The following is a 15,739-nucleotide window of genomic DNA, read 5'->3' as shown; positions in this document are numbered from 1 at the left end:
AGATCCTTTGCATTAGATGCTGCATACGCACACCAACTTGAGCTGAAAGGAAAATCTAACAGCAGCAAAGAGAGAAATTGCTGTGGATGAAGAGATGTTAATTTGTACTGCAGGTGTCAAAAGCTAAAACTTCTGTAGTGATACCACCTGGATTCAGATCCAGATACCTCTGGATCTTGGGGTTTTTCCACTTATTTCTCCCTAATTAGGAAATGGACTTTGCTCAAGCAAATAGTAATCTATCTGCTTTCCAGCTCCATTTCTGGTCTTTGAACATTTATGCCTAAATAAAAGACTGCATTAACTTTTTCCCTGATGTTTGACAGAAAAAAAAATTACTACATACATGATTTAAAATGCCCTTCCAACTCAACTTGCAGAGTTTGTAACACATTTAACAAAGCACATTAATATGCAACCACCACAGGTTGAAAACATGTGTTTCCCCAACATCCTTTAAAAAAAAGGATTTTGATGGAAGCTAAATTACATACATTGGTACACATTCTTCCTAGGCAGGCAGAATGATTTGATGAACCTTCAGCATTCTGCAACACCACAGAGGCTTTTTGTGCCAGCACTCCACATGCCAGAAGCAGCTGGCAACCACATCAGTTGGATCCAAAACCATGGCCTAGCAGCCAGAAAAAATAATCAGTAGCAGGGTTGTAGGCCTGTCTTGATTAGCAAGTTAATCTTGTTAATTACAATTGTCCAACGCCTTCCTTATGAAAACCAATCTATTTCACATCATTCAAAGTGGGCAAAAATAAAAGTTTGGCATTCCGTTTTGACTGTTATAGCCCAAGGGTAACATTCAAAGAAGCTCCTCAATATTCTTGATACACTTCTTGAATATGCAGGGATATTCAATTTACTGTCTCCTTTGTGCAACTGAGATTAATTTTGTCAAGAGTTAGCAAACAATGAACTGATTCAATGCTAATAGCAAACGAAGAGAACAAATAGCTTCACAAAATATTTACAAACTCTCAAAGGCAGGAGGTTGAAAAGACTTCAAAATTGAAAGAATAGTCACATAACAGAGTTCTTAACCTTATTTTTCAAAGTATTCTACCATTCTTCTACAATCAGACTTTTGTGATTTTTCTATAAACTAAGAAATATTCCCAGATCCTTTATTTCACAGAAAAACTAGTTAAATCCAAAAGGAATAGCATGCTGTTCCTGCTATAAGAACCAACATTTCTCCCTGAATCTTGTAAATGTTACTCCATTTGCAAACAAAAAAAAAAAATTATTTTCTTAATAGAAAAACTGTATGTCTTCCAACTTTCAGAAACCCCACTATATTTTGACTTAATGACTCATTTCAGATAATAGCATTTATTTTAAAAATTTACAGAATAATATTTCCAACATCAAAGTTCATGCACTGAGCTTCACTCTTCACGAATTAAGGCTTCACCTTAAGCCATGTATACTTTAAAAAACTTCGGAAGTGTTACAGCCCTCTTAAAAACTAAAAATTAGTGAAGCTAGACCATCTGAATGGCCTGAGCAGCCTTGTTAGTTCTGCTGAGAATTGGACTGATGATTGAAGGGATTCAAACTCCTTTTGGAGGATGGACACAAAAGGTTAGAGTCTTCTTGGTAGTGATGCAATACCTGATTATTTGACATTTGGCCACAGACAGCATTTTTTTGTTCTGAAAATGAAGATTTTCCTTTTGGAAATCTATCTTTTTGCCACCAGATTAGAATATACTTCATCCATAATGTATTTGAAGATCAAGAGAAACAGAATTGGCCATATAATCCTCTAGCCATCTCTACAACTCGAGCAGTCTTCCCCCTCTCTCCCTAGTATTTGTGAATGGATATATATATATATAAAAGTGAAAAAAGTAATCAATTGTTGAGAACACATCAAAAAGACTACAGGTGAAAAAATTTTGTACTCATCTTTCTTGCACACAAACCCCAACTGCCCGAAAACAATGTAGGAATCAAAAGCAGACTGCCATACTTTCCTCCTGTAGCAAGCCATTCTGCCCAAAAATACTAAAATAGAAGCATCTATGATTTAAAATCGTCCAGTTCTGTAGATCTAAAGCGACAGCCTGGGATTGTTGGAGCCAGCAGTCACAGAAAGCAGGCTTTTGCAGGCAGCTCTTTCATGGCACAACAGATTCCTCATGTTGTCTCCAAGGCAATTTCGGCTCCCTCAGTAAGCGTAGTACATTTTGTGAAACAGACCAAAGTTTCAGCATAAACCAGTACAAGGCACAGCATGTCATTTCAAATATTTCACTTTCCCATATCTTCACAAAGAGAAAAAAACCCTTTATAGAAAAAAAATGCTCTAAGGAGATTTATCTTTTCAATGTGAAATCTACAGCAAGATTTTAGTATGAACTAACATCACCACTAAAATGAGGCACTGTTATACAACCCCAAAGCAGTCAGGATAGTTTTAAATTCTCCTGTAGCTGTAATTTACTGTAAGAACAAAATCTTCATCCTCACCACACACATATTTGCAAAGCTGCTCCCTCCCCACCACTCAAAAAAAAAAAAGCAAATCCAAGATTTTTCTTTCTTGCAAAATTAATTCATAAAAGTTGAACCAATAGTTCAAGAAAACAAAATTATATACAGAAAAGCAAGTGACACACCCACAGGGAAAAACAATGATAAAATATTTACTGTTCTTCCACTAATCAAAATTAATTTAGGATATTACTTATGGGAGAGTCTTAGAAATGACAGGAAATTCTTCAATAAGTTTTTTGTTGACCTGCTGAAAGGATTCCCTTTGTTAACTGCAGACCATGTAACTTTTCTGATAATCTGTCAAAGATATTTAAAAAAATCTTAATTGCTGCTGTTTCACAACATATATCAAAACAATTAGTTCAGCAAGTGATAATACTACCTACAGGAATTTATTTACAGAAATATTAAAGAACACAATTCATTAAATTAATACATTATTCAAAGAATTAGTTTAAGAGGAAATGCTAAGGAAAAATGGCAGGCTGTTAACTTGACTGTATTATTATGACAGCAGAAATCCTTCTAAATTAATCTTAACCTTTTCCTAGTCTACTGCATTATGAAGCATTATACATACTTCAGAATTTTTCACTGCTTTAACAAAGCACAGTGACAAATACTTTGAAGTATGACAAACACTGATAACAGGTTTTATTGTTAAGTCACTAAAATATTTCTAGTGCCTCAGGCTATTATTATAGGTCGGCAGTAACTGTGAGCACACAGCTGCTCAGATCATTACTGTATAAGCAAAATAAAAGCAAAAGATTAAGCTATCAAAGCTGTATTCTGCACACCTTTATCCTCAACCTTTCATGTATGAGATAGCACCTCATAAAATTCAGAAGCTGAGAAGTTTAATTCCGATGTTAGTGTAGACTCCAAATCCATGGACTCCTGCCAAAGTCCTCCATGGGCTTTGAAAGTCAAAAGCCAGTGTCAAAATGACATTCTGATAGAAGCAAGCAGCAGCTTTGATACTGCCTGACTGCTGCAAAAGGGTCTTTTTCCACATCTGATAACTTCAATAAGCTTAGAACATCTACCCATACAAAAAAGGCCTCAAAGACCAGAAGGCATAAGCAGAGGAAGATGCATCCCAAAGAACATGCTCTTCAATGCATCCCAAAATGTCCCACCAAAAAAACATGTGGGCAAATGTGGTAGAAAATGAACCAGGTATTTGATTTCCATTTATATCCCCCAACAGCACTCCAAATGTTGCTTCCCCAAATCCACTGCCTTGAATTTCTGCCTCTTCAGGCAGCAGGGAAGCGCCTGTGTTCAGTATCTGAGTTGTGGTGAACATCGGGGGGGTCAAGATGGAGTAAGCATGTGTCAGAGCAAGATACTCAACTGTCTTGGGATGACACAAAAAGTAACAGACCATTGGCATGTCAGACACACCAAGAGGAGTTCACAAATATATAGTGCAGGGTGTTTCATCAGCGGTAAGAAAGTTTCAGATTTTTTGAGTGTTTTGTGTAAATTCTTTCAATACTGAAAAATTCTCTTAGTTTTCAAACAATTTTTCTCAAAAGACATGTAGGGAGTCACAAACTCAAACTGCAGAAAAAAAATGGCCATGTCAGAGATGGAGCCCTACCACACGAGGCAGAAAAATTATTCCTATCGCTGATGGAGAAGCCTGTCATTTAGGCAGAACTTAAAGACTAGAGGTCAAATTCTGCCCAAGAACGTGGCAGTTGGCCATTATATGCCTCTTATCACTGTGAAAGTCAGTGTGAAAGGTATAGCTATGAGGGCAACTGAGGCAATTTAAAAACTGTTTCTCTGAAATTTGAAATTTCTGAGCGACAGGACTCAGCATTTTGGTTCTGCCTCAGCGCTAAAGGCAGAAGAAGGCAGCTGATGCAACTGCAGCTCCATCAACCACACTGACACGTGGAACTCCACACGCATGCATGGCCTCAAGGAAACATTTTTCAAAGCAATTTGATCCTTGTGAAACAAACATTCACATGTATAACAAATCCAGACAGCCAATATGTTTTCTTCTGCTAGTTTTTTGAAACAAGATCAAATTCCTTCCAATTACATGCCCTAGTGAATCACCAAGTTAAAATTTTGAACTCACTAGGTAAAAGGCTTTGCATGACACCATCAAGGCAAGGAAACCAGGTGATTGTTGCCTCTCACTCTGAAGAGAGTCACTTTAAAAAGTGTGAAAAAAAGAAAACAAACCGCAACCCAAAAATTTAGGTATGTGTGAAAAATGAACCAAAACCCCATAAACAATGTCTATCACCACCTGCTCTCATAGGCAAGACAACCTGTATGTCCTTCTGTTATCCACAAAGTGGCAGAATTGGTCAGTTTATAAATTCAAGGTGAACGAAAACTCCCAAGTCTGCTAAGGCACAGGCTGAGTATACAGAGTTACAGTATCCAACAAGGTAACATATGTGCCAACAGAAGTTTATAATCTTATTGTTAATAAGTAAATACGAGCAGGATTTTCCACTCTCCATAGACAGTGTTCCAAACACAATGCTAAAGCTGCTGTTTACAGCAGGATACAAAGCCAAAGATATTTTAAGCATAATTTTGTAACTCTAAATTATGCAGTTTCATGTTGAGGAAAACTATTAAAATCCCACAGCACGGAAGTTGACATATTAAAAATTAAACTGCTATCAAGGCATTCAGAGATCGATATGCAGAGCACTGGCACAAAACACTCTGTTCTATTTTTATGCCATTCTTGCTTTGTGACTTACCATAAAGACAAACTTTCTTTTGTCAACTCAGGAAGGATGCAAGTCTCAGAAAATGAAACAAATTTTTCATACTTGCATACAAAGCTGGTTTGCTTTGGCTAAGGGGCTGGCAAAGGGGCCTCAAATATTTCATCCCATGCTACTTTTTCTTTTTTCAATCAAGCTAGTCTGTCACTCCACCCTCTCAAACAGGATCTGTCAAAGTCCCTGGCTGGTTAGTGATGCATGTTTGACTTTTCACACCTCAGATCAGCATCAAGTTTAACAGCTTCTGCATGGCAGGCATGGAGCCAGATCAGTTATGTATGAATGTATGTATGTATCTCACAACATGCTTTCAATATTTATTCTAATAAGATGTTTTAACTACACTTATTTCAGAGCTAGCCTAGTGAAACATTTATATTTACTACTGAGTTTGACATGAATCTTGCCTTACTTGTTAACACACAACAATCTTGTGTTTAAGATAGTTATACATAGATACGCAGATGGCAAAGGAAATAGATAGTGATCAACTGAAGCCATCTTAGAGATGTACAAAACCTGAGATATTGAGTTCACACACTGAATTATGCATTCTGAAAAGAGGTAGTATTTAGACACTTCTGCATGACAAGTTGCACAAAAACTGTTCCACACCATTATGCATTTTTGTCCTGGCCCCTACACACTGCTTCCCACAGTCAAGGAACAGTGGCCAAGCATGACATCGGTCTACTGTCTCCCAACCCTCATTTGGTATCTATAACATAAAGCAGCTGCAAAACCTCCACAAATGCAGCAAACAAAAGGCTAAAAAACTTGAACTAGCATGTTTTGCACTGAGCTTTTGACATCTGTCAGTAACTTCAGCTAACTGATTTGTTAGACATGTAAAACCTCACCAATTCCTGCTTCGGAAGACTTGCTTCAAATTACTAACTCTCCCTGTTACAAAAGGCAGTGAGGAGCTATGAATCCATTAATGGTCAGTTTGTTAGCTACAGATTCTTTACTAATTTAATGATTCAAGAGAAAGCAGCATCCTTCAGGCCTCTTGGCCACTGCTTTTAAAAAAAATGTTTTGCTCAAATCTAAGATTGATGTAAGCCACCCAAAGACATTTTCCATGTATCAGAACAGGGCCTGTAATGGCACAGAATTATATTAAAAAGAATCACCTCTTCCACCACTCCTTGTTCTTAAAATTCATGAGTAGAAAAGCAAGAATTCACATCACTTTCCTGTTATATACTAGAGACTGCATTCTGAAATAATTTACAGATTTAAAACTCAAATTTTCAGCTAAGTTTACAAAATATTTAAACACACAACAGAAGCATTTATAAACAAGCTAGTTCTGTTCAAACATATTAAGATGTTTAAAACACCTGAAAGTGAGGCAACAAAATTCAATTACCAACAGGATAAACAAATGTGAAATCTAGAAATTGTGTTGTTAGATATTGGGCAGTAGTTCTTCCACATGACTAAAAGAAAGGAATTAGGCAGAGCTGTTAGAAGGCTGTGCCAGAAGACTACAGTATTAGTTAATGAAGTCATGGCCTTATCACTTGATTTTTTAATTATTTTTTTTTAAACACAGTTAAAGAATAGTTTTCAAGACTAAGAAAATCCTTTCATCTGAGTAGCTAACTGCTACAGTTAGCTTTCTATGCTAACCACAACTTTTTAGATCAAATCTAACCCTTACATATAAATTAGCTATTTTGAAACAAAATCTGAATAAAAGTTCCCCTGTGACAGTTTAAAGTTCAACTGCTGTTACAGGACACAAATACTGCTTTTCTGCAATTTCAACACACTTCCAGATAAACCAAATCAGTTAAATAATTTTAAACCTTCACCTCAGCAGAGTCCTAGAGCAAATACTGATGCCACTGCAATCATGGCTTCCATCATATAATGAGTTGTAAGATATCTAATCTCTCTTCACAAACTGACAAAGTATCATTAGAAAAGACAGTTATAAGCCTGTGTTGTAGTGCACAAAATATTTCAAATAAGTCCTGTTTGAGAAGTTTGCTGTCCTTATGAACAGATCTTAATTCCCACAACATAAAGTACTTTAAAATTTTTATTAATTAGGTCTATAACAGCTTAATGACTTGAGAATGTAGAGGCTGAGAGGAGCTGACTTTAGTTGTGGTATGGGTTGTGGTACTGCATGCCTCTGCCACCCAGGACAACAATTTCTCTGATCTGAGAAATGCTCATTAAGCCCTGGCCTTGATGAAGTGCACTTGGACTAAACTCCCCTTGAGCTTATCACAAACACTGTCGGTTCCCAGGAACTAACAGGCATCTGATGAACATCTGCTTTTACCAAACACCCTTGGAATTATTTTTTTTTTTAATAACAACACAAGTGGAATAATATTTTGTTGTTGAACAGGCAAATAAAGTTACCAACTCAAATTGGCCAGAATGGAAAATTACTACAACTAAAGCCCACTCTCTTGCTACCCTATAAACAGTGGTCCAAAGTGAGCTGGTTTTGAGCTCCTGATTATAAGGGGCTAATGCATATTGACACCCATTGTCTAACAACCCTATGAACAGCAGCCCACAGTGAGATCCCTTTGAGCTCTTGATTCCCAGAAGCTAAGGGACTAATGTGTATGTCTCAAACACAGATAATTGGATGGCTGTGGAGCCAGCCAAGGACTGTTATTACTAGCAGACAAGAATTGCTGGTAAATCCAAGGACAATTGGCATTAACACACCACTAGAAAGAACAAGGTTTTTCTGGAGAAGGGGGGTCAAGGGGAGATGGAGAGGCACTTTTACTTTCACGGTACAATGCAGGAACAAGTGGCAGGAAGTGGACATGGACTAGAGGGTGGGATTAAAACCACCAAAGACATCCAAAGCCCCCTGACACATTTCCAGAAAGGCCTCACAGAACGGACTGTGCATAACTAATTTACATCATGAACACTCTTCTCAATAAACTTAGTTGTATATAGCATAAAACTGACCAAAGAAAAGCCCATTACTTCAGATTCATACAGCATACTGAGAGTATTAGTTACAATGCATTATAAAGAACTAAGTGTTATAAAGGCCCCTATTTAGAATTATTCAACAGTGAATTTTTTGCAGTTCAAGTTAAAATCAAAATATTTACCTGATAATGAAATTACATGTTATTTTATAAAGTTGTATTTTATGAACTAGTCAAAAGAAAACAGAATATTTGAAAATGGTTAACAGTCATCCAGCATGACCTAAGTGGCTATGACAAGGTACAGATCTGGGAACCTTAAGTGTTCTGGATAACTTCATATATTATTATAACAGATGTTTTAAAATTAAAATTGTTAGAAGAATAAGCCCTTGTCTCAAGCTATGCTTACACCACTCGTGGTAACTATGATGCTCTCATTACCTACATTGGCAAGACAGAATTTGTAACTAAGTCAGCCACTAAAGCAACATCAGTGACCAAGACTCCTTTCTACCCCCACTCAACTCCCTGTGATGGATTTTGCTAGTAACATCATTACATTTACAGAAAAAAGGATAGTTTAAAACTTTCACTTGGCTTAACCAAAGATACCACACATCTAAAACTCTAAGCCAGCCTACAACAGATTTACTCAGAATCAGATACCTGCTTTAGAGCATTGTTTAGAAGCCCATGTTTAAGTGTGGTTTCAGGATACAAATCCCACTTTTACACTGACACTTAAGTAGACACTACAAGTAAGAGAAAAGTCACTAAAAAAAGGAAGGGAGAAGTAGAAAATTCAGTTTGGACACACTACTGTATCTCTTACATTTGGACAATCCTCATTACATTAGTGGTTATAAACTGCATTTCCCTCCATTTGACTTCTATGCCACTCCTTTGGGGCAGAGAATTTGGCTCAGTCAAGAAAGCTTCCTGTTTTCTGTACAACAGTTCAGAATCACAGAATTGTCTGGGCCTGAAGGGGTCATTAAAGATCACCTAGTCCAACTCACCTCCTGTGGCCACGGACATCTTTCAGTAGATAGTTGAGCAAAGCCCCATCCAACTTCTTCTAGAACACTTCCAGGGATGAGGCACCCGCTACTTTTCTGGGCAAGCACTTATGGTGTCCCACCACACTTACAATGAAGAATTTCTTTCAACATCCAATCTAAATCTACCCTCTTTTACTTTGAAGTCATTACCCCTTGTCCTATTCCTACAGGCCCTGGTCAGATTTTATGCACAGTGATCACAGAAATAATTTCAAAAGGGAACTAGAATCACTTAATCCTCTATACAAAGAAACCCCAGAAATCTGCAATTATGTTGTTTCTGATGAATTTGTTCATAACCTGCTCTTTAAAACTACAAGGGTACCATTTCACCCACCCAATAGTTTGTTAAGCACTTGGCATGACACTACATTAGGAGGTATTACATAAGTATTTGACTTTTTCTATTGCTATTTATTACTTAAAATGTATTACCTCCTGCCCTATTCAAAAGAAATACAAGAGACAGATTATTCTGTGTTCTTGCTAGTATCCTCTGAGCTCCCCAAGCAATCCATCTCTAATGCATACTGTTGAAAAGCGAACACAGCATTTCAGCTGTGACTTTACATATACTGGAAAAGAAGGAATACCCCCTAAAAGGGAAGGAATACTTGCTTTTAAAACAAAGGACATGTTTTTCAGAAATTTACTCAACTGACTTATAGAAATTTCATCTTAAATGTCACTCTAGTTTGCTTACAATTCTATTACTTGAGCATAAAAATTTTTAGTCAAAATACAAGTGGTTTTCAGCTACTCTGATACAAACAAGAGCTCTAACACTGCATAATTCTGCTTTGCCATCAAGGGAGAAAAAATTCCAGGTAAAAAAATTGACCAGTCTTCCTGGTTGTCTTTTTGGTGCACACACTTTCTCTCATTCCAAAATTCCTCTGAAGACATACATCCAAATTATTCTGCCCCTCCGCCTTGTAAAGATAGGAAAATTGATGTTCAGCAATGCAACACAAAGTGATAGAAAAGGCATCTCAGTTTAGGTCAGCAGTGTGTCTTATTCACAACTACTTTGGGGCCCAACAGATTGAAATTCAAACCCAGTGGAAGCCCAGTTTCAATTATGTACCAAGTTATGACTTGGACTGCATCAATAAGATCTGATCTTACAATAGCACATAGTGTGGTGCTAAGGGCACCGCAACAACAACCAGTCCCTACCGTTCCCGGTTAAATTTGAGGGAATGAAGTATAGCCGGCCTCTTCTGGCGCAGGTTCCACAGGTGTAAGGTGTCATCAGCCAAGGCACTCACAAGAGCTCCCTAGGAGAACAAAAAGATTTTAGTCAGCTTGTTTTCATAGCCCTAGGAACAGTGTAGCATCACTGTGGAAATACTTATAGATGCATTTTTCATCCTGGTAATTAATATGTAATGTATGTGCATCAGCACCATAGCACAGCTAAATTCTAAGTAGTAGGAGTGAGGTAAGCGATGTGATCACATGCTCAGCTCACTCATGTTTGGTGCTATACTGAGAGGTGATGGGAAGTAGCTTTTTCCAGTGTGTGCTCATCAGTTTCCTCATGCCCACCTCTGCAGAGAAATCAGGCAAGGACTGCTAATATCTGTGTGCTGACAAAGCTAGCGAGATCCCTCTAAAAAGCCATCCCTAGTTCAAGAACAGGGCTGCTGTCAAATCTCAGCTGCTACATCCCTAGAAACACACGTCTGAAACTGAGGCGACAGTATTCAGTTCATGTCTAAGACAGTAACTCGATCAAAATAAAATTAACTACCTACTGAAACTGGTAGTACTATTGAAAAAGTACTTCACCACTTCCAAGATATTTTCAGGATTTAATCAAGCATTTTCCAAAACTTAAAAACTTAATTTAATTATAATTGTTATTACAGTTTGTTATTTGTGCTACACCACTTTAATCAGCTAATTTTAATACTTGCCTAATGAAAAATTAAAGAAAATATGCTCCATATCGTCTCTGAATGACACATAAATCATTTTACTAACCTCATTAATCAGGAACTGAAGTTGGATTACTGCAGCTCCACTGTCATGTTGACAGTAGCATTCAACTCCTGGCCGACCAAAGCTGGAATTAGTACCATTAAGGAAAAATTGTTGTATATAACAAACAAAATGCACAGCATCACCAACATTTTCACTTTCACTAATACCACATTCACACAGGCTAACATCCTGCTTCTAGCTAGTGCACTCAACATACCTAACCACACAGAGCTGAATAGTTACCAAGACAGTAATTTATAAATGCCTCAAAGTAACACAAAGAAATCGAAAGGCCTACATTGAAATATAAAAATTTATGTATAACTGCTTAACTTAAAAATATTCAAAGGATTCTTCATCACGAAGAACTTGAGGAATGATGAAGCAGTTATTTTAATAATGTTAAATATCGGGACTAGGATTGAAGGAAGTTTAAGTTAAATAAGCATCATAAACAAATTATTACATTTTTCAAATGCCAAAGGATCTTTCTCTCCATTTAAACATTACTTAAGCATGAAAAGACCTGAAAAGTGAAAGGCACGTTAAAAAAAAATCTGCTGTGACAGAGATGAGAAGATCAGTAGTCAAAATATGGAGGAGTCAATGGAAAATTATGTATAATGTAAATTTTCAGGATCTCTGTATCAAGACTTCCTGGATTCACACCAGCTATGAGATAGCAAAACCTTGCTCATTTTCACCCTCACACATAAATCAGTCCTATCTTTCCATAACGAATATTGCTGGAAGCTACAGCAAAACAGATTCTTCCACTTCTCCATACTTAACTCATTTTTTAGTTGCAAACATTCTGTATTTTAAATGTGGTTATGCACCTGCTTCTGATACAAAATTAAGGTCTCCAATGTCTAGGAGATCAAGCAGAAATAAGAGAGGAATTAAGCAAACTGCTCAGTATTTCACCATCATTGTATGCCCAGGGTTTCTGGACTATAATTTGTCAGCGCTGAGCACTTCTTGTTTTAAAGAATCACCTTAGCAATCAGAAGAAAAGAAATTATTCCAAAGTTTTATGCAAAACAGGGAATATATGTACAATTTTTTATCTCAGTATATGTATGCTAAAAATTAATAAAACAGTAAAATTCTCACCCATTCTGCAAGCTTTCCATTTACTGAGAAATCGCTAAATAAAACCTAAGTGGATAATATGCACATTCTTAGAAAACATGTGCATTCACTCTACGGACAGTTGAAGGGCTGAAAAGACTATTAGGCTGCATGCAAATCAAAACTCAAACACATCTCCTGCTCAGCCTCTAAGCTGGTAAAGTAAAAAAGTACAACAGCAGGGAGAAGTCTGCTTCAACACACTGCTATATTTTAACTTTTCAACTTGAATCACATTCTTCTAGACTAATGAATTGGCATAACATCCAGCTATGTGGCGAGATACACACTAGACAGATGTTGAATAATCCACCTAACTTAATACCAGCTTTTTTTCCCAAACAGAATTAGTAATTTAATTTTGTTCTGCCATGGAAGGACTTAAAGAGTCAGCGAGCCTCACCTGTTTTTTTTGCTTTTATTTTACATTCTTATCAATAAGTTTTTTTTACAAAGAAGTTGCCTGTATTCCAGTCACAGTTTATGGCTTAAAAAGCAGAAAGAAGAGTGGAGACGGTGTTGCCCCAATAAACAATACCTTCCTACAGAAACTCAGAATACTTTTAATGTATGGATTGACTACACAAATTGCCACACTGAAAAAACCCATAAGAAATAACATAAGTTTCAAAGCTGATTGCCTTCGGCCTTGCTCATGCATCTGCATTCGCTTGAATTAATAATTATTTGCACAAGTAGACAAAAACAATTTTCAAATGTGAAATTCAAATGCTTACAGGAATTAAATTTTAAAACTTGTTTATCTTCACTGACACAGGTAGTTGTCTAATAAAATATTTTCCCAGCCCCTCCCTGGAACAACATTTTCCAACATAATTAAATGCAAACCTTGTTTGTAAACCTGCAGTTTATTCGGAATTAAGACTTTGCAGCTACCTTGCTTCAAAATAAGAGGAATATGACCCAGAAAAACATAAGTCCATAGACTGCTCCAGTTACTTCTTCCTTCAAATTCTATTCCTCAGATGCTTTCTGCAAGCACTTCTGATGCTAATATTTCTGGAAGCACTGTTATAACTAGTCAGTAAAAATTTCCTTATTAAGAATATTTCAATGTTTCTTAAAACAAAAAATTCTTCCACATTTTCCAGGAATCAGTAAATATGCAGCACTGGGAATAAGACCACACAAGTTTTAAATATTCAGAGCAAATTTCTCTTTGACAAATTAGTGGAAACCTCACAGCCAGATGTGAATATAGTTTGGCCTCTTCTATAGTGCTTGCCGTCATTAAAAAAAAAAACCCAAAAACAGTTCTTGCAGCTAGTCTATGTAGTTCCTTTACTCAAGGATTATGTCATCTTCACTTTTTCACCTAGTAGCTAAAATTATTCTTCTCATCTCAAATTAATATCATCCTCCTAACCAGCATTAATCTTCTTTTCTAAAGCAATGCAAAGCCTCCCAGTTTTGCAGGGTATGCTGAATTGAAAAAGCATGTCACAAAGGCTGACTGCAGAAGGATAATACACGTCCGCTTCAGCACATGCGAAGCATTTCTCGAGCACACAAAACAGGCAGCAGCCCAGGGAATGCAGTTTGCCCAAATCCGCTGCACTTGTGTATGCGTGCTTTAGGCAAGAGAGCTCACTGCACTAAGCAGTGATCATCTACTACATCCTCGTTCCCAAAACGGGCAAAAATTATAATGAATAATGACAAGATGAGCAAAGCATTTTAATTTTCTAGACAGGAAAAACTCTCTGCCAAAGACCTTGGGTAGCTCTAGAGGAAATACTCTGCTCTGAGCAGTTTTCTAATCAAAGACCCATCCCTGCTCCTTCAATTCCAAGCAGCTCATTCTACTACTCATGCTTCATCCCTGATTCAAAATATTAAGGAATTGGATAAATTAATAGCTTCTAAACTGTACCTTTGGATATTGCTTCCATGTTCCCCACTGCCATTTGGAAATTAACCCTAGCATTTCAGTGTCTTCACTACATATGCTTTGAGAAAACAGCTGTGCCTGAGAAGAAAAAGAGAACATGCTCATGTCCTAGCACTAGTGCTCATTTTCATAACTGCCAGAAGTGAAGGTAATACACAAGGAAATCACAGTATGACCTTAATTTAATATCACATAAGACTAAATTCACTTTAGTTTACGAGAAAAAGCAACATTTCCCTAAGATATTTTTTCAAACAAGCTTCAGACATAAGCTTATACTTCAAGCATTTCTTTTAGCAATATGCAAGTTGTCTCCTCAAAATACTTTTTTAAAGCTATTAGTATTATTTATAGCTTAGCTACATAGTTGCAACTCAGTGCACATCTGCCCTTAGAAAACACATTTGAAAGTAAAAATTAATTCCAGAATGCTTATGAAAGTCAGAGAAAGAAGACCAGGGTTGTTTTTTTTTTGTTTTTGTTTTAATTCTTTAGTTACTTTAAGTAGACCTAGGGATTACTAGGGACAACTTCTTCACCTGTGGTTGACCCATCTGACATACAAAACAGTCCAAAATCTGTAGCTATCAATTCAGCCCTTAGCATAAGGCAGTCATCAAAAAAATCACAGAATTTAGATTTATAAAGACCTCTAAGTTATTCAAGTCCAACCTTTGACCAATCACCCCCTTATCAATCAGAGTATAGAACTGAGTGCCATTTCCAGTCTTTTCCTGAACCATCCTCCAGGGATGGTAACTCCATCACCTCCCTGGGAAGCCCATTCCAATGTTTAACAAGCTTTTCCATGATAGAATTTCCCCTGGTCTCAAAACTAAACCTCCCCTGGCACAGCTTGAGGCTATGTTCTCCTCTCCTGTCATCAGCTGCCTGGGAGAAGAGGCTGACTCCCACCTGGCTACCTCCTCCTTCCAGGCAGCTGTAGACAATGGTAGGGTCTCCTAGGTCCCTGAGCCTCCTTTTCTCCAGGCTAAACACTCCCAGCTCCCTCAGCTGCTCCCCGTAGCACCTGAGGACAAGTCCTTCTCTGGACACGCTCCAGCACCTCAATGCTCTTCTTGTAGGGAGGGCCCAGCACTCGAGGTGTGACCTCACCAGTGCTGGGTAAGGGGACAATCACTGCCCTGGCCCTGCCAGCCACACTGCTGCTGATAGAGGCCAGGGTGCCATTGGCCTTCCACCTGGGCACACACTGCCTGATGTTCAGTCAGCTGCTAAAAAGCATCCCCAGGTCCTTTCCATTGGACACTTTCCTGCCATTTCTCCTCAAGCCTTCAGCGTTGCAGGGGCCTGTTGTGATGGAAGCCAAGCGCCGGCACTAAGTCTTCTTGAACTTCATCGCACTGGCCTCAGTACATCAATCCAGCCTGTCCACATCCCTCTGCAGAGTCTTCCCACCCTCCACCA

At 37.7% G+C, this 15,739-nt stretch overlaps 1 protein-coding gene across 1 annotated transcript in view; it reads right to left on the bottom strand.

Moving 5' to 3' along the window:
• STXBP5 (syntaxin binding protein 5) overlaps positions 1–15,739 on the bottom strand; it is a 101,822-nt gene that overhangs the window by 62,693 nt on the left and 23,390 nt on the right. The window contains exons 3-4 of the mRNA XM_084202121.1: positions 11,266–11,347; positions 10,456–10,556 (exon numbers count right to left, since the gene is read on the bottom strand). Of these exons, the coding sequence (XP_084058247.1) occupies positions 10,456–10,556; positions 11,266–11,347 (183 nt within the window). The remainder of the gene's footprint in view (positions 1–10,455; positions 10,557–11,265; positions 11,348–15,739) is intronic.

The sequence above is a fragment of the Fringilla coelebs genome (assembly GCF_963513975.1).
Source record: "Fringilla coelebs genome assembly, chromosome: 3".
In the NCBI taxonomy this organism is placed as follows: Eukaryota; Metazoa; Chordata; class Aves; order Passeriformes; family Fringillidae; genus Fringilla; species Fringilla coelebs.
Note: the sequence above shows the minus strand (reverse complement) of the source record. Positions and strands in the feature narration are given on the sequence as shown.